General features: G+C 46.8%; 7 protein-coding genes across 7 annotated transcripts; 5 read left to right on the plus strand and 2 right to left on the minus strand.

Annotated features, from left to right (window-relative positions):
• Positions 1-1,237: 1,237 nt before the first annotated feature.
• Positions 1,238-1,888, plus strand: PHATRDRAFT_38878 (predicted protein; the record flags this gene model as incomplete). The annotated part of the gene is made up of 1 exon (XM_002182798.1): positions 1,238-1,888. One exon carries the CDS (start codon positions 1,238-1,240, stop codon positions 1,886-1,888), a length of 651 nt encoding a protein of 216 aa, XP_002182834.1.
• An 835-nt stretch (positions 1,889-2,723) lies between these two features.
• On the plus strand, positions 2,724-5,147 carry PHATRDRAFT_38879 (predicted protein; the record flags this gene model as incomplete). The annotated part of the gene is made up of 1 exon (XM_002182799.1): positions 2,724-5,147. The coding sequence occupies one exon, from the start codon at positions 2,724-2,726 to the stop codon at positions 5,145-5,147; it is 2,424 nt and encodes an 807-aa protein (XP_002182835.1).
• Positions 5,148-5,484: 337 nt separating this feature from the next.
• On the minus strand, positions 5,485-6,126 carry PHATRDRAFT_14915 (predicted protein; the record flags this gene model as incomplete). The annotated part of the gene is made up of 2 exons (XM_002182929.1): positions 5,485-5,583; positions 5,626-6,126. Coding segments are annotated over 2 exons (600 nt in total), but the record flags the coding sequence as incomplete, so codon positions are not given.
• Positions 6,127-6,940: 814 nt separating this feature from the next.
• PHATRDRAFT_38881 (predicted protein) lies at positions 6,941-8,924 on the plus strand (the record flags this gene model as incomplete). Its single annotated transcript, XM_002182800.1, has 2 exons — positions 6,941-8,809; positions 8,886-8,924. 2 exons carry the CDS (start codon positions 6,941-6,943, stop codon positions 8,922-8,924), a joined length of 1,908 nt encoding a protein of 635 aa, XP_002182836.1.
• A 134-nt stretch (positions 8,925-9,058) lies between these two features.
• On the minus strand, positions 9,059-10,820 carry PHATRDRAFT_48430 (predicted protein; the record flags this gene model as incomplete). The annotated part of the gene is made up of 1 exon (XM_002182930.1): positions 9,059-10,820. Exon 1 carries the CDS (start codon positions 10,772-10,774, stop codon positions 9,059-9,061), a length of 1,716 nt encoding a protein of 571 aa, XP_002182966.1. The 5' UTR covers positions 10,775-10,820.
• Positions 10,821-11,365: 545 nt separating this feature from the next.
• On the plus strand, positions 11,366-13,084 carry PHATRDRAFT_29561 (predicted protein). The gene has a single exon (XM_002182801.1). It carries the CDS (start codon positions 11,404-11,406, stop codon positions 12,361-12,363), a length of 960 nt encoding a protein of 319 aa, XP_002182837.1. The 5' UTR covers positions 11,366-11,403; the 3' UTR covers positions 12,364-13,084.
• A 3,665-nt stretch (positions 13,085-16,749) lies between these two features.
• APC10 (predicted protein) lies at positions 16,750-17,295 on the plus strand (the record flags this gene model as incomplete). The annotated part of the gene is made up of 2 exons (XM_002182802.1): positions 16,750-17,059; positions 17,162-17,295. Coding segments are annotated over 2 exons (444 nt in total), but the record flags the coding sequence as incomplete, so codon positions are not given.
• Between the last annotated feature and the right edge of the window lie 493 nt (positions 17,296-17,788).

Below are 17,788 nucleotides of genomic sequence, written 5' to 3' on the forward strand. Positions count from 1 at the left end.
ATTGTTCGAATGTGACACAAACCTCTCCCATGTGAGAGACGGGTTGGAAACTAACTCCATGGATCCTGCGAAATTTTTTGATCTTTCACAATTTTATCGGGCCCGATTACATCTCAAAGAAGTTACCATTCTCGACGAGGTAACTGTAAACTCGATCTACGACTCAACGCAGCACAAGTACCTACATTAGCAATTACCGAAGGATAGGCGTTCGACGGAGTTCCCATCCTCAATCATAACTTAAGTAATGTTCAAAAGCCATGTGTGTCACAATTCGATCGATTTTGGTATTGATTGATAATGAATACTATGAAGGACGACTGCCACACACTTTCCTTTCGCCATATTTTAAAAGTCAAACCTTCGTAACCAAAGATTTCGATCGTTGTTTGACTGTGAGCTGTCACGGTCACATAAGGTTAGTCGAGTCCTAGAATTCCGGAGGCTCTTCCGACCACGCTGTCCTGATTCCTAACCCTAACAAAGTAAATTGGTGGATTGATAGTAAGCATGTGTGGCGTCTGAGCACAGCACTTTGTTTCCACTTCCGAAGTCGGAACAATCTAGAATTCCCCGTGCCCTTATTTTTGGCATTTTTTTTTCAGTCAGCATCATTGGTCCTTCGGCTTTCTTCCAATGAAGAAACCATCAAGCATGGAGGTGGAAATTGGAAACAATAAGGACATTGGTTGCTCATGTTCACCCGAAGGCGGGGTAGGCCCAGCTAGATTCATGTTCAAATCACACGAAATATTTTACGAAGTGATTCCTGTCCTTTTTTGTCAAAAACTCGCTCAGTGTGTTCGGATCCTGAAAGATTGCAGAGGCCAATGCGAGTACACATTATGGTGCTCTCTACCTAGACGAAACTCTTGTTTTGCATGACAGACCACGCACAAGTAAATCAGTAAATCTCTACAATACGATAGGGATCGCATGGAGAGTCGAAATGACACGCATGGGATATAGAATGTCGTCAACGTTAGGGTTAGGACTCCGATCGACGGATGTATAAATGGGTAGACGACAGACAGTTGTCTTCTCGTCAAACATACAGTGTGGTTGTGCTCGTTTTTTCGTTGACAGACACTAGTGTTAAGGTACGACATAGGCATGATGCTGCCACCACCTGACCGTCAAGCCAATCCCTCATTGCTTACTTTGGGACTGTTTATAAGTTTGTTCTTTTCTCACCTCTTCGAACTCTTTTAACACATTTATCCTCGTCGAAAAAAGTATGGGTGGTGACGGAGGTGTAATTGCATCGAATCGTCGATACATGCGGGGAGCTGGTGCTGCTGATCACACGGGGGACTCAGCTCGACAGACAAAGTTGGATCCAGCAGTTGAAAAAGAAGAGATTCAACGATCTATGAAATTTTGTGCACTTTCCGGTCAGCCTTTGGAATTCGGAAAACAAACGATTGTGGTATGCCCCTATGGTCGGCTGTACCATAAGGAGGCTGCTGTTGAAGCACTTTTGCGAAGGAAACAGACCGACCAGGACGAACTCGGCGGACACATTAGAGGGCTCAAAGATCTCCATGAAGTGCACTTCTCGCTGTTGAATTCGATGCCAATCTGCCCAATCACTGGTAATGACTTAAATGGAAACATTCCTGCGTATGTTGTTATTCCCGGGAAGCCGGATGAGGTTAACGCACTTAGTAAAAAGGGGATGGAGCAAGTCGACAAGCAGACTATTGTTGCGGACTATGGACCGATCGAAAGGAAAATTCGCTTAGCGCCTCCTGCAGCAATTTTAGACATTCTGAAAAACGAAATAATACAGAAAAATGCTGAGGAAAAGATCTCCAGAGAATTAAAGAGAGGACTAAAGAAGCGAAAGCGTATCGAAGGTGAAGTGCTTGCCTGTGCAAACAAGTAAATATTGAAAATACCCAGGATCTCAAAAGCTTCTGAGGTCCACTGACTGCTTTACATGTGCTTCTAGATAGAAGACTTGTACAAGCTAAGAAGCTGCCCATGCGCCTCTAACGAAGTATATCCTGACAAGAGTGTTGCTGCATACGTAAACGTTCACTATCATATGGAGACATTGAGAAATTCTGGCTATATACTCTGTTTGTTAGAGCCGACCTCCTTCCTAAAAACACGAATTTTCGTCCACATTCAATGCTTTATAGTTACTGTAAGAGCACTTCTATTGGGGGCGATGAAACCGGGTACGGCAAGAAACCCCGACAGTGTTCTCCGTCCGTTGACTGTGAATACGGCTAATATGTAAGACAATATCGTAGGCATCTCGGCGATTCATGCAGGTTTCAAGTATTCAACGTCCGGAGGAAAGGTTGTTTATAATTTGTAACTCTTCTCAACGGAAAGACGTTAAACGTTTAAGGTATTTTTTTTTATTATGCAAGCCTTCAGCGAACTTCTCATATATAACGTTCCGAAATAGGCGAGATTACTGTTTCCTACTTATTGCAAAGACGATGGTATCACTACTTCAGACTTTTTATGAATTATGGCGATTTCCTTTCGCGGGGATACCATGACAAGTCTCGCTCTTTCCATCGCCCGCTACCATTATTATCCAATCTCATTTACAGTTAGATTACTCTTTTGCAACACTTTTTCTTCCGTTCACCACATCGTGAAGCTTGACCGGTTTCTTGGCGCTTTTATACCCTTCCATTCCAGAAAAAGGGATTGTTTTGCTTTTGACGATGCACGCTCCACGGATGTCGCCGGTTAGCCGCATGCGCAGCAGCTGTAGCATTTCCCGAAATGGATCCACTAGAACTTTGTCAACATCACCCAAGAAGCCCTTGAAGGCGGCTTCTTCTCCTAGAAGTAGTGGCGACTTCCAAGTCTTACGACAAGGAATCGAAAAAGCTCGGGATACTGTACATATATCAAGAATGGAACTTGCCTCCTGCCTTGATCGACTCGGGGAGCATTATGCCCGACATCACGAATTCGACGAAGCCATGGATGCATTTACCGAAGCGCTCCACGAGAAGCGAAGCGTCCTTTCGCATATATTACCAGAGAACTTGTGGTCGAGTAAGAGCGCCCTTTCCCCACCGTTGGCAGTCGATTTCGAAGATAAAACCGGTGGAGACTCTTTTGACAACTTGACCGACGAAATTATCATGACTTTGCGTAGTCTTGGAAACGTCCACTCTCTTCGTGGGGAACAAGACGAGGCCATGCGGTATTTCACAGAAATTACCAATCTTCGAGCAAGGAAGACGGAGAAAAAAGCTGACAGCGGCGACCAAGCCCTCTTTTCAGGACTAGGAATTGACGAAGACAACTCGGCACAAATGGCTGAAATCAATGAAGATATGAAAGCTCTAGGCGACATGTTTCAAATCGTTTCGTTTCGAGACCGTGAAAATGGTTTGCTCACGCAAAGAAGTCGGATGACTTCGACACTTAGAAGCTCCGCAAAAGAGAACACTTCTTGTTCGAGCAATAAAAGGAGAAAAAGCGACTCTTACTGCGGGATTATGCCCGTCATCGAAAGTGAGCCCTTCAAACGATCTTCTTCACTTTGTCTTTATGCTACGAATAGTGACCTTAGTGAAGCTCTCCGGATGTATAAAGCTGTTCTTGAGTCATATACTGGTCCCAAGCTAGAGCAGCACAAGGACATTTTTAACTCTCTTGCCTTAAGAGTCGATCTGCTGGCGGAAACTGGTCAGCAAGACGACTTGGGCTCGACAAGCAAAAACAGATTTGATAAGAACCTAGACCTTGCGGTGGAGATCTATCAGCACACTCACACAGCACAAGTGGAAATGATTACGACGGAAAGGTCGGGGTCGGGGTCGAATCCCCAGGCATGTAAGGGTATTGCCTCGACTTTAATTCGTATGGGAGGTCTCTACTTTAAGCTTGGACGTCGGGTTGAAGAGTTGAGCATGTACAAACAGGCGAAGGACGTTTACTGTCGAGCATTCGGAGACAAGCACCCTTTCGTTGCTGGGGCAAGGAAAAATATTGGCATGGTTATGGCCGAAAGAGGGGAATACGACAACGCAATGGATCAGTTCAAAAGAGCAAAAGAAATTTATCTCGCTGTCAATAGAGGTGACGAAATCAGCAGAAACGTTGCCAGTGCCATATCTTGTATGGGAAATGTCAAAAATCGAATAGGAGAACTTGACGAGGCCCTTGAACTGTACGTGGAGGCCCTGCGAATCTACAAGGCAATTCAGGCCAAGCCAACGGACAATGAGTGCGACGATGTTTGCACTTTGGATGTGACAGCAACACTAAAGGTGATTGGGATGGTACATTCAAGAAAGGGGAACCTTGATACTGCAATGTCAGTCTTCTTGGAGGCCCTGACTCTGCTTCGAACGTATGGGGATAATGCTACAGCAAGCTGTAAAGAAACGACCTCATCTGTCTTGACTAGGATGGCCAGCATCTACGCGAAGAAGGGTGAGCTGGACCATGCGATGGATCGTTACAAAGAGGCTTACGAGATCTCTGTCCAGAATCACGGGACGACAAGCCATCAAGAAGTCGCTGGTATTCTGCATTATATTGGTGGTATTTTTCACAAGCGATCAAATTTTGACGAAGCAATGAACTGCTACCAAGAGGCTATTCGCATCTACCATGAAACACTCGGGCCTGGAAATGCAGCTGTAGCGGGAACCCTTGTCATGGTGGGAAGCATCCATTACAAACGCCGAAACCTGGACTCTGCGAAAATGTTCTATCGGGAAGCTCTTCGACTAAACAGGGATGCCTACGGCTTTCACCACCCAGATGTGGCTCCTATCCTCAAAAGTATTGGCACAATCCTCACAAAGAAAGGAGAATACCAAGAGGCATATGACATGTTTAGGGATGTACTTTCGATCAAGTGCACGATTCATGGTACCGGTCATCCCGAGGTCGCTAGTGCCTACAAAAGCCTGGGGAATGTCCACTACAAGCTCGGTGAGCTTGCAGATGCGGAACGACAATATCGACATGCTCTGAATATTTTTCGACGTACTCGCGGAGAAGACCACGCCGATACAATTGCTGCTAAAACAACAATTGATCATATACGCTACTGGATGAAGGAGCGAGGCCAGCGAAAGCATGAGCAACGACAAGCTCGGAGCCGCGCCTTGTCGGAGGGACGAGATGAGGAAATTGATAAACGCAGTTTCTGAGAGATGCGTTCGACAATTTGATTTGTATTGCAGACAGATATTTAAAGAGGTGGTCGAGTGGTGGATAGAATATACGATAGTATCCAGCGAATTCGTCCACATCGGCCGCCTGCTGATCAGATTTACCCTAAACTTGAAATTAATCATTGCCTATGTGCGATAGCGATTGCAGGGGTTTTATCTACAACCACCTAATTGGCGTAGAGCTTACGATTCTAGTTCACGAGGTTGTGATTGAGTTCGTGGCTTGCTCGCTTGCTGCGGGCGGAACTTTATCGTCTGTCCCATTGCCTGACAGTGAGTCCAAGGATGTCAAGAAAAAAGCCGAAGAGGGGTCGACCGTTCGCAAATCTAATTTCATTCCAGGGCCGCGCGTCGAAGAAACGAATGCACTCAATAGGTATTTTGCGTTTTTGGAAGGTGCCTTGGCTTTTCCCTTCGCCTTCTTCTTGGCCTTACCGTAGGCTTCGGGCTTCACGTCGTAAATTGCTTTCATGATCGCTCCAGTATTTTCCAAAAGTTTCTCCAATCCAAAGCTTCCCTTTCCGACAGGCACATGGACAATTCCGGCCTTTTCCGTTCGGAAGGGAGCGTCCCTCCCAGCAACATTGGTTTCTAGCGTTGTCAAAAGATCTTCTGGGGCAACAAGAGTCCCCGTTTTTGCGTTCGGCATAAGGCCACGAGGCCCTAAAAGGCGAGCCGCCCGTTTCGATAAGACAGACATCATTTCGTTGGTTCCAAGACTTCGTTCGAAGGAATCGACCGAAACTTCACCGGCTACAATCCGGTCGATTAGAGCTTCACCACCAGCGTGCAAGGCACCCGCTTTGATCGCCTTCTCCTGTAGTTCTTCGTCATTGGTAAAGACGACGCAGTTTATTGCTTTTCCAGTCCCGTGAGGAAGCGAGACGGAACCACGCAATGCCTGCCCGGGTTTTCGCGGATCCAAATTGAGGTTCAAAGCCATTTCAACCGTTTCATCCGGATGGCTGCAGGCGTCCTGCACAATGCCTTTGCGAGCTCGCTCGGGTGCGTTTTTTTCCCACTTCTTTTGACGGCTTTTCTTTCGCATTTCCACATCTTTCAATAAGTCGTCCAAAGCTTTGTCGATGGCGAATTCAGGAATGGGTCGGGGATGTGCACGTGAAATATAGGTTCTCAAGCATGCTACCGCCCAAATAGAAGGCTGGAGTTTCGGCTGCGACAGGAGTCTGCATGAAAGGCGAGCTACTGAAGAAATCATGCTGTGTAATTTTCTGTCATACAGTTAGTGAAAGTGTATTGTGTAAAAAAATCTGGACACAGCAAGAATCACGCCAACGGCAGACGCAATCGATTGTCAACGCTTGTGAGACTATCCGAGAGTCTCACAAGCAGTGGTGAGATAACTTGTAGCGAGCGGTCGGCACAGGGTTCCGCGCTCCGGTGCAGAGCTTTCCATCTGTCCGTACAGCCGCCTGTCCGACGAAAAGAAAGGTAAACGGGTTCTGAGCATATCCTAATCTCTACTATAGGTCAATCGTAAAGCCTACGCCCAACGATTTTTCCATGTCGTTTCATGCCAATCTTCTGGATTCACTATTTCAGCTATCTCGTACTAGATAGGGAATGTTGGGTGTTAGCGAGTCCAGCTCAAGGTAGAGCACCGTCTGCATAGTTTTAAGCTCATACAGGTTCGAAGCCCCGACGGTAGACTTGCTATGCAAAGGCGGATGTTTCTTCTGGCATCACATACTCCACTGGCTCGAAGTTTCGCCCGATACCGCTCGAGACGAATATCGATATTGGACACCATGGTCGTCGACTATCTGGGCTCCGAGTTCCAGGCCTTCCGCACCCAAAATATCACAAGTCGTTCCCGGCTTGATAATTCTCAGTCATTGAGTACTTTTACCTCGTTGCCTTCACTTCGCTGCTTTTCTTCGGCCGCTGCTAATGGTAAGGCCGAAACGTCATCAGCGGATTCCGCCACAGAATTTAACGCCGCCACCGTTGCCTCGAAAAAACGACTTTCGATGTTACGAAGACGCCGAAGGCATATCAAAGCATCGAAACAAAAATTATCGAAACAGAAGAACGCCGTGGAGTACGTTCCCATGGTTCCACGAAAACGTGATGCATACTTAGCTTTGTTCGACAGTTTGGCTTCACACCACGCCCTAAGCTGCATTGATGAAGCCCTAGATATACTGCGAAAGCTGGCCAAATCAATTGCTAATTCAGTCGTTCCTTTAATAACTGCTTTTGCCTCTACGTTGCATACCTCAAATTCAAGCCAGGTGCTACAGATACAAATCTTGGAGTTTTTGTTGTCGACCGAACGCAAAGCAAAAGAGATACCGAAAGGAGAGGTTGAGTCTACCGGCGCCGGCGAAGAAAGAGAGACTTATTTTAAAAAAGACCACAAATCTGAAGAGACTGGTGCAACGGTAGTCCAGGTGTATAAGCATGCTCGGGAACGTGCTTTGGAACAAGAGCTCCTTTGGAAATCCAAATTCAAAGTGTCGGACCGAGTGGCAATACAGCGATTAAGATTACAGCAGCATCGAGAGAAATCTGACGATGATCTAGAAAAAGATGCCGTGGATTTGGTGGATTTTCTAAAAGATTCTCTAACAGCCCACCAATTCGATATGCTGGCCAAACTCTTCCAAAATTATACTTCGACAAACGATGGCATTGATGAGGACTCTACCGCCAAGAATGGCGAGGAAAGGGAACCCGCTACCTCAAGCAGAAAACGTGTTATGCGCAAGCTGTCGACCAAGCTGGAACGAGCTACCGGTACGCATTTTGCTTTAGTTGCCACCAAAGTTGCAAGTTTCTTCTATATGGATGACATCGAAGTATCGGAAGACGACAAGGTACTAAAGGCAAAGGAGAAATGGAAGTCGCAACGGGACAAATTTGCTGATATTCTATTGCGCTTGCAAGAATTACTTGTGGAATGTATGGAAGAGATACGGTCTGAAATGTCAGCAGCTGGTACCGCTGATCCAAGCCTAGAAAATATTGTTGCTGGGATAAGGAAAAATTCAGACCTTGATCCACCTACCGAGCCAACGACAAAACCTTCTCTACCAAAGATACGACAACATCACCTTGTCTTTGATGCCATGGTGTTGCACGAAGCGACAGAGGAGTGGTACCATACTGACGCTGCAGTTTCCGTTTTCAATTTACGGCCGTCAGAGAATATCGTCTTTGTAGACAATTTACCAATTGATATGTCAATTTCTGAGCTTGAAGATTTGTACCAGCGATGCGGAACGCTGCAGTCGGTGCAGATTTTCAATCAACGTCCTGATCTGGATCCCGGTCCTTTGAATAGAGCTCAATTACGGGATCGCGTAAAGCGTCAGGTGGGAAGCGTTAGTCTACGTCAGAAACGATGGCAGCGACCACGCACACCAGTTTACGGAATTTTACAATTCGAGGACTCTGATGGTTACAGAGCAGCAGTGGACGATTCCCTGCGTACTTTTGGCATCGTAGTTCGCAAACATCCAATGCGCAGTATACGTGCGTCTGAGATGACTCGTCTTTATGTTGAAAGTGTACCAGCGGGTATCCCCGGTATCGATTTCGAGTACATGCTGAGTCAGCTGCTCAAACCGGAAGTGTTCGTTAGCCTTGATGTTGGACAAGACAAGAGTGCCATTGTGGGCAGCTGCGAAATCAAATTTCCTTCCTTCGAGATTGCTTGGGAATCCTATCAAAAGCTACAGGAACTTGAAGTACTTCAACAAAGAAACGAAGGAAGTGGATCTAAATTGACAGAGATAGATCACTGTACTCTTAACTGGATGCGTACACCAAAAGACGCTAAAGGTTGGTGGTCGCGTCACTTGGGATTTGAGTAATCCCATTATGATTAAATAAAGTGACGCTAACAGTTAAACACTCTTATCTCAGCTATTGAACCAGCCCAGAATACCTCCAGACTTTTTTGATTGATTTGCGGCCAGAACTTTATCAACTGCATCCATACTGAAATCTCCCCCAATGCGCTGCCACGCAATATCGTAGAATGTAGGCTTGCAGGGTATTGGGATAGTCATTGGAGGGTCATCTGCCATGACCATTCCGGCATCCAAATCGTTTAACCGAAGCCAGATGGGACGATTGGTCGATGAGGAATGGCTACCAGAAGACAATTCTACGTAGCGTCGAGCTTGCATTCGACAAGTCATTGTCTTTATCTTTGTTTGCAAACCTTTCATTTGTTGCATGTGTGCATCGCTGTCATCCAGATCACAAGCAGCTACCTCTTCTTCAGCGCGTGTGGCTAGCTTGTGAGCCTGCTTGAGCAATGCTAAAACTTGCATCGGGGTGCCATCTAGAACAAATTCAAACAGACGAGCGACATGAAAGCAGCGCAAAGCCCGAATGCGTACAACGTGGGCCTGTGCCTCCAGCCAGTAAGGATCTTCTTCAACGGCCAGGGCATTCAGCCCTTCGCCTTCCTGCTGACTAGGCAGATCTGCCATGGCCTGCACATTTCGCAAAAGTGTGTCGTACACGTGAACAATTTCAGCATCGTCTTTCAATTTATCGATAAGCTGCTCTTGGTGCGAACGCATGACCGAAAGTTTTTTGTAATTGAAATAGCCCTTGAGGGCTAACAGCTCATCCCGTTTCGCTTGGATGGCAGGTCCAGCAGGCAAGGACTCGTAGTGGGCATAGTCAGACTGGATCACATGCAAAGCTTCGTCTAAGTCTGAAAGCAACTGCAGAAAGCGCGTTTCATCTAGTTCTTGTGCATGTGCCAGCTCCTGTTCCATCTTCAAGTACAACACGGACAGCTGCTTGTACGACCCCAAAGAAACAACTTTTCCTCGAAATGCGATGTTTATACCATCCGTTGTAGCCTTAGTCGATGCGCCGGTGCTACTTGCAGAGTCTTCAAGTTCCAAGGAGTCTAGTTCGTCACGAGCTTCGTACTGGCAAAATCGTACTAGCGGACGAATATACGTTTCGGCTTTGGTAGTCCAAACATCGGCAGCCGCCAAGCCGTCAGGAGAGCCCTCCGTCGATGCCGTTTGTGCCAAGTCTATCAAAGTGGTCATAGCAGCCCTGAACGATCGATAGGCATCCGCGTGCCTCTTTTGCTCGAGATGCTTGTTCGCGAGCATCCAAGCTTGGTAAGCCAGGCACTCTTGAACGGTATTTGCGTCACAGCAGGTACCGGCCAGCTCGGAGAGCTGGCTAGCCCAATGCAATGCCTTATTCAATCGTCGCATTACATTCGAGTGTGGGCTTTTCTTTTTAGTTACAGACACCAGGCTTTGCTGCTGCTGCAATTCACACGCCGTCGCCCAGGCCCGTTCAGCTTGGCACACAACGTTCCAGAGTACATTTTCGTGATCTACAGTTCGCGGGACATCGCGGTGACAGTACGCGTGGCGACGCCCCGAAGCTCCTTCGACGTATTTGTGGTTGTGCGTCAACATAGACCGGACGGGCTTGGCGTGGCGGATCCGATGGAGACGAGCGGTGCAAAAACGATGATACGACGCGTAGTCCTGATGAGGAATGCCGTGTGACGATTGCGCCCGATCCAAAAACCAAAAGAGCCGCAGCGAGAAAGGCTTGGTACCTTCCGTAACACCGTCATCGGCCGTCATGCCACAATTTGATCTTTGCCGATGAAATTATTGTAAGTGCAGATCCCCGGAGCCAAGAAAGTACCGCCTAGACTCAAGCTACCAGAAATTGTGTATGGAAATTTACGGAGAGCGCAGCGACTTCGATTGGAACAGCTACGCAACGTGAAGATGGGCAAATAACCCACCTTCGAGACAATTTTGGCTCTGCGGCTTGACAGTTAAAGGACTTACGCGTACAGCGTACGGACGAAACAAAGTTACTCGATCTAGGTGCAGTTAGCTTGTTCGCAGAGTATCATCTTTCTATTTCCACAATGAAATCCCCCCTCCCCCCCACACGGTCATAACATACAGCGATATTCAATCATAGAAAAGAGAGGAGAGGACGCGCTATGTTATATTAACAGTGAGAGGCGAAATCCCTCGCAAATTGGCCTGGTGAATACTGTGAAAGACAGTGAGTAAAACCCTATGTCCGGGTTAATTTAGAGGTAGTCACTTCCAGTGACTGTGATAATGCGATGTTGTGGTGCTTCTTTCGTTTGGAACCCCTCACTGCAGCGAAGAAACAGAAAAGCGCTCTTGCCGTCCTAGGCCAACACTTGGACTTGCTGCTTCTGGTTGAACCCGTCGACCAAATTCGCAGGATGCCGCTCGATGTCGACGAATGCCTTGAAACTCTTAAGTCGGGTGAGTGCGTTTCCGAGAATTCGCTCAAGCTGCTCTGTCAGGGCGTTTCGGAATTGTTGACCGAAGAATCAAACGTCCAGCCCGTCCTCAGCCCCGTGACGATTGTTGGCGATTTACATGGCCAAGTATTCGATCTGCTGAATCTCCTCAAAGTTGGCGGGTGGCCTCCAGACACACGCTATATTTTCCTTGGAGACTTCGTTGATCGTGGACACAATTCTGTCGAAACCTTGTCTCTCTTATTGGCCCTCAAACTCAAATATCCGGGGCATATTACTTTGCTGCGAGGAAACCACGAATCTCGGCAAGTGACACAAGTTTACGGCTTTTACGATGAATGCTTGCGAAAATACGGAAACGCGTCGCCTTGGCGGCACTGTGTTACATGCTTTGATACCTTTGGTATAGCCGCGCTGATTGACGAACAGGTGCTTTGTGTGCATGGTGGCCTGTCGCCAGATGTCCGTACATTGGATCAAGTAAGAGCAATTGACAGAAATCAAGAAATCCCGCACGAGGGAGCCTTCTGTGATTTAGTTTGGAGCGATCCGGAAGACATTAGTGTTGCTTGGCAAATGTCACCCCGGGGTGCTGGGTATCTTTTTGGCAAGCGTGTAACGGACGAGTTCCACGAAGTAAATGGGCTTCAGTTGATAGCTAGAGCGCATCAGCTTGTCATGGAAGGGAGAAAGTATCATTTTGATGATCGCCTAGTAACAGTTTGGAGTGCACCGAATTATTGCTACAGATGTGGAAACGTGGCCGCTATCCTGGAAATTGGTGGCAAGCCTGGAAACGATACTGAAGGCTTTGAAGGAAGCATTCCGCAGAGATTTCAGTTTTTCCGCGAAACAGAAGTGTCTATGCATGGACCAAAAGGCGAAGAGAGAGCCCAGTTGGTTCCGTATTTCCTGTAGTTACAGTAGCTAACTGTTACTGTCAAATTGGTCACTCGTAAAGTGGTTCATAGCTAGGGATGTTTCCTTTTCCATCGCAGTCTACGCATTTTAGCACTTGCTCCCCTTTGCATCGAAAGCAAAATCTCGCGTCCCTCAGTGGACCGCGATCGGCTCTTTGGATCTCCTCCAAGGTCGTCCATCCTTTTCGCCACAAGCCTTTGTTCTTGAGCTCGTTAAGAGATATCCATGAGTCCTTCACATTCCCGCAAATGTTGATGATGCGACATTCCAGAGTTTCCTTTCTGGTGGAGCCCCTAGTCTCCACGATTGTGTGTTGGCGGTGTCCGTTCCGGATTTCCACCGAGGTCCATTTGCTACCAATCAGCCGAGAGGCTTGTATCGTGTTTGTTTCGCGTTGGCCCGTTTGTCGAATAACACCTCGGCCTTCACAGACTGTACAGCGTACCACCCCACGGCCGCGACAGCATTCGCAGGAACGAGGAGGCCGATTGAAGCGAATGGGACCATAGGGTGTGTCAACCCGAGCAGGAGTAGGTTCACGAAGTGCTTTGCGTTTTTCGCGGCGGATTTTTTTCCCGCGTAGTCCCATGAGTAGGCATGTTGATTCTCGAGTCGCAGCCTTATGCATGGTAGAAGGATATGGACCGGATCTTTTTGGCCAAAGTTGGGAATGGAGTACCCATCCTTCCGTTATTTTCTGCACTGCAAGGAGCGACAATAAATACACCAGCATCGGAGGCTTCCGTGTTATGTGAGGACGCATGATTACTTACGATTGCTGCTGAAAGAGGGCGGCCGAATTATTGCTCTATTCATCTTATTTTAACGGCCTCTCTTTTACTGGAAAGGTCTTAACTGTAAAAAGGTTTTTCTAATGATATTCATCGCCATGGTGGTGGCGCACATGGTGGTGTTCCGTGTCAAAAGTCGTGGTCAGGTTTCTTCCGCCCCATCCAATCTGATTTAAAGTTTTGAATGTTTCCTGTTTTCTTTGAACCTTCATCTTTATATTTAGGAAATGTATGTTTAAATTCAAACGAATTTATGCTTTTACTCTAGCTAGCTACTCTTTAGAGCTCCCTTAATCTCGAACGAGAGGGCTGTGGCTGTTTTCGGAAAACGGATTTTCAACAGAGATGAGAAGAATTTCGAGTAGAGTTTACTGTCTGTGATGTAGATAGCATACATCACAGAAATCGAGTAGTCACATAGGAAGGTCTGTAAACCTTTCCTTTTTTGGAAGACAGCATCTTGACAAGAGGTCGTTATAAGCAAGGACATCCATGGCATGGCGGTTGCCAGAACATGCAGATTGAAAAATGTCGCCTCCGTAGTTAGTGTCCTTTGCGTCTTCTATGTACTTTCCTTGGCGCTACTCTTGTTCAGAGTCAATCCAGTTACCTATCTGCAAAGCCGACAAGAGGCAATGCAATTGGACAAACTGGCAGCGCCTTCTTCCAAAAAGCGTTTTGCTATCCGTACGAAACAAAACTCTTTACACAATTCCTCTCAAATTGATTTTTCTACGTTTGTTTCAACCTACAAAGAGAGGTCTGTATATGATTGGGACATTTTGCTACGAGATTACGATCCCGCTTTGTCCACATCATGGACATGTGGAAGGCCGGATTCTACCAGTCGAATGACCAAATTGATTTTTATACACGTTTACAAAACAGCTGGGACAACCTTTCGCTTTCTTTTCTACATCTATGCACAGCGCTGCCGTGCAGGCTATGCGGCACTAATGGGTTGTTCCGGTCTCTCTCCAGATTTGACGAAGCAGGAAGGTCAGTGGACTAATGGTTTCGGGCGACGCTCTAAGAATTGTGCAATTGAACGGTCTCGTACTCGTGAAGGCCAGGAAAGTGGGTTTCTGTATATGAACGCTACGTATTTGAAAAATGAAATAGATATGTTGATCGGCCATCTACCAATCGGCGCGCACATGCACTGGGAAGATCAGTACAGCTCGAGGATCGTCAATGCCCAATATATCTCTTTTGTACGTCAGCCGCTTCAGAAATATGTAAGCGGAGTCATTTACTCGACTAAAAGAAAATCTTGGAGTGTAGAAGAGACTGCGACGGAGATTGTCAGCCAAGTCCGACATGCGAGGGCGAAGAACAAGTACTATGAAGGATATTCTGCCTACTTTTTGACACCGTTGCAAAAGAGTGAAGTTTACCCACAGAAAGGGGAAAAACCGCCATTGGAATATCGAGTGCAACTGATTTTATCAAATCTTGTTGAATTCAAGGTGGTAGTTGGAGTTGTTGAACACATGTCCCATAGCCTCGATCTGCTTCGACATGTTCTTGATTCCAGCGGTGAATTGGAAAATCTGTTCCAATCTGTTGATACATTTTCTGTACGAAATACGACTGCCAAAGCCTTGGAGGACACATCTACAATAGTTCTCAACAAATCTTCGATTTCGACATCGTCTGTTATCGAGCACATACGAAAGGATAGCGACGGGTTGGCACGTCTTCAAGAGTTTCTACGATACGATCAGATGATTTATGATTTTGCTACGGAGTTGCATCGGCGACAGCATAAATGGCTTCAACATACTCGCAAGAAAAGTTGATGAAAAGCTCACAAACGCGTTGCAAAAGATATCTAGTAGATACTTTGCCGGGGCACCAAAGTATTAACTGTGACAACATCGAATAGAGGTAGTGTGCTCAAGAGACGTTGGATATTTTCAATGATCAGTTGTTGAAAAGTAAGGATGATTCGCAAAGAGCTTCATGAATGCTTGAGGGGAAAACCTCTGCTTTTATTATATGTGCAAAGCTGGTCCTCTGTCGTCGATCGATGTTGCCGAATACGGGTGCTCCTGAAACAGCCGTAGCTCCTTTGAACGGTCTAGATCGCACGAATCGCTTTCATAGTCGAATAAAGTCTTGCACGACGAAAACATTTTCTATGAGATTGCGGAAGCCATTATCCTCTTTCTTCCTCTGGATGACCCACCATGCACTGTTGGGAATGGCGTGCACCGTTGCCCTCATGATCGCTCACATTTGCGGCCGGTCATTGACACGAGATTCAGCTTTCTGTGGATACACCAGTCCAAGACAATATAGTGATAAAATCACCAAATTTGAATGCATCAGTATCGAGAGTTGAAATCATCTGTTTAATCGCCAACCTTAAATTCCTTGCAGGTACGGCTGGAATCAGCATCGGTGTCGACCGTCTCGTTGTTCAGCGCTTCTCGCATACACATAGTCTTCGGAACTAACACTACTAGAATGAACTACTTGCGGTCAGTAGAATATGAGAAGAATCTCTCAAAGCTAGGGAAGGGATCATGTCTCCTTTTCTTTTTATAATGTTCCATCTCGTGTTTTCAGGAACACAAAGGAGTGAACTCAACGCCTGATTTGTGCGTAGACCAATGCCTGGTTTATGAGGTGTAGGCAGACTTTCGCAAGTCCTCGCTGCCCACTAGCGTTGCTCTTGACGGCAGGTTTCCGATTGTCTTGCTCGGTGTTTATCGATTGCATTCACCGGTCATCTGTTGAAATACTCGTTCGTTCCCAGTAGATTATCCGTATCTACTGCCTAACCTAGATGTAACCGTTCCGTTCGTTACCTCGTTCTAAGTTGTGAGTTGCTTCACATTACGTTTCTATCTACTTCCTGTATTGAGATGCTGGTCTTTTGTATGCCAGTCATTCAATCGTAGCATCCATCACGCTTGTTATATATTCGGTCATATAACCTTTCACTGGGTTGTTTGATAATTGTTTGGGTAAATCCGCTTATACTTCGTCGGTGACTGTGGTCGTGAGAGTCTTCTCAGTTAGTCACTGGCATAGTTTCAGCTCTGGACTTATGGATATTGGAGCCCTACTTGCACGTCCTCATGCGGGCTCGTCTGCCGTCGTACCACTCTCGTTAACAGTCATCTACCAGGTAGCTTTCGCATTGGTTTGGGAAATGGTTGACAGTGAGCCCCCAGGATAAGTCGAAGATTAATATGGGTCTATCAGCCCTGAAATCGATCGCCGTAAGAGGGTTATGGTGTCTTGATTGTGAAACCTGGCAGTGGACACTGGATAGGACGTCATAGTATTGTATATTTTGCAGCTTCCGAAGAGCGTGGCCAACAATTACTTCACACAAACATAAGGGGATGTACTAATCATGTCTGCTTCTTTCGATGAACTTGACGAGGATCCGGCTATCACCAGTGGTACAGCGCAACAAAGTGGATCAGATTCTGCCGACGATGACGAACCTGACGAGGCCTCGGAGACGCAAGGCGATGGTGTGAACGCATCTTTGCCGAACGCCGGAACTTCGACTTCTATCCCACAGCTCGACATTGTGGCTGTTCCTGATCTGGATCGTCTGTTTGGACTGCGCGAAATCGGTCGCGAAGCTCTTTGTTGGCAGCTATCCAGTGCGAAACCTGGGAACGGTGTGGAACAAATTCGAGATAAATCCGTAACAACCTACTGGCAATCAGACGGGACAGCGCAGCCGCACTGGATCCAAGTTCATTTCGGACGGCGCGTTGCTATTAGTCACGTTTGCCTCTATCTGGATTTTTCGTTAGACGAATCGTACACTCCAAAGAGAATTACGATTGAAGCTGGAATGACAACACAGGACCTATCATTCGCAACTTATCCCGTGAATACCAGTATTGAAGTACATGAACCTGTCGGATGGTGTGTCATTCCTCTTTCATCCCCTCCAGACCCTTTAGATGATGATGCTGACGATGAAGATGATGATGACATGGATGAAGACACCGGAGACTACTCATCATTAGCACGCCAACTAGACCCTTACAACTCTCGAAAGCTTGTCCGGGCTCACCTGATTCGAATTTCAATTATCAGTATGCATCAGAATGGTCGGGATACGCATGTACGCCAAGTGCAGCTATACGGTCCCCGAACATCCGCAGCGGCCGCGCAAGCTAACATGAATGCTCCTCATTTATCTCGCTACAAGGCTGGCTCGGTATCTTTGTCACCCAAACGTGAAAGCATGGATGGTTTGGATCTTGGGCCGTTGTCTCTTAATCCACTCTCGACAATACGATAGTAAGTTCACGCTAACAGCAATTATCAATTGTCGTATTCGACATCAAACTGAACAATGTCACTTGATAAGTTACCATTGCAAACACCACTATAGTCTATTGTCGCCGAACAGTAAATAGACGACAGCCATGATCTGAAGAAGCGCTAGCTAGAAGAAGCGTTGACTCTTGCATGCTGCGCAACGGTCTCCAGGCCAACTTTGTGACAGTTGCCACGTGACAAATGGACGGGTCGAAACTCTGATATAAAGTTGGCGAAGCTGTCGTTCCTCCAGCTCTCTCTAGCGGTACACTCCACAACTCGATTAGACCAGCTTCAAGGCCCACGGCTAACAGCCCAGTGGAGATGTC

Source organism: Phaeodactylum tricornutum, chromosome 17 (assembly GCF_000150955.2).
Source record: "Phaeodactylum tricornutum CCAP 1055/1 chromosome 17, whole genome shotgun sequence".
Taxonomy (NCBI): Eukaryota; Bacillariophyta; class Bacillariophyceae; order Surirellales; family Neidiaceae; genus Phaeodactylum; species Phaeodactylum tricornutum.

What these genes read in the sequence shown, in the direction of transcription:
- PHATRDRAFT_29561 (XM_002182801.1), top strand. Translation starts at nt 11,404, where the DNA reads ATGCCGCTCGATGTCGACGAATGCCTTGAAACTCTTAAGTCGGGTGAG.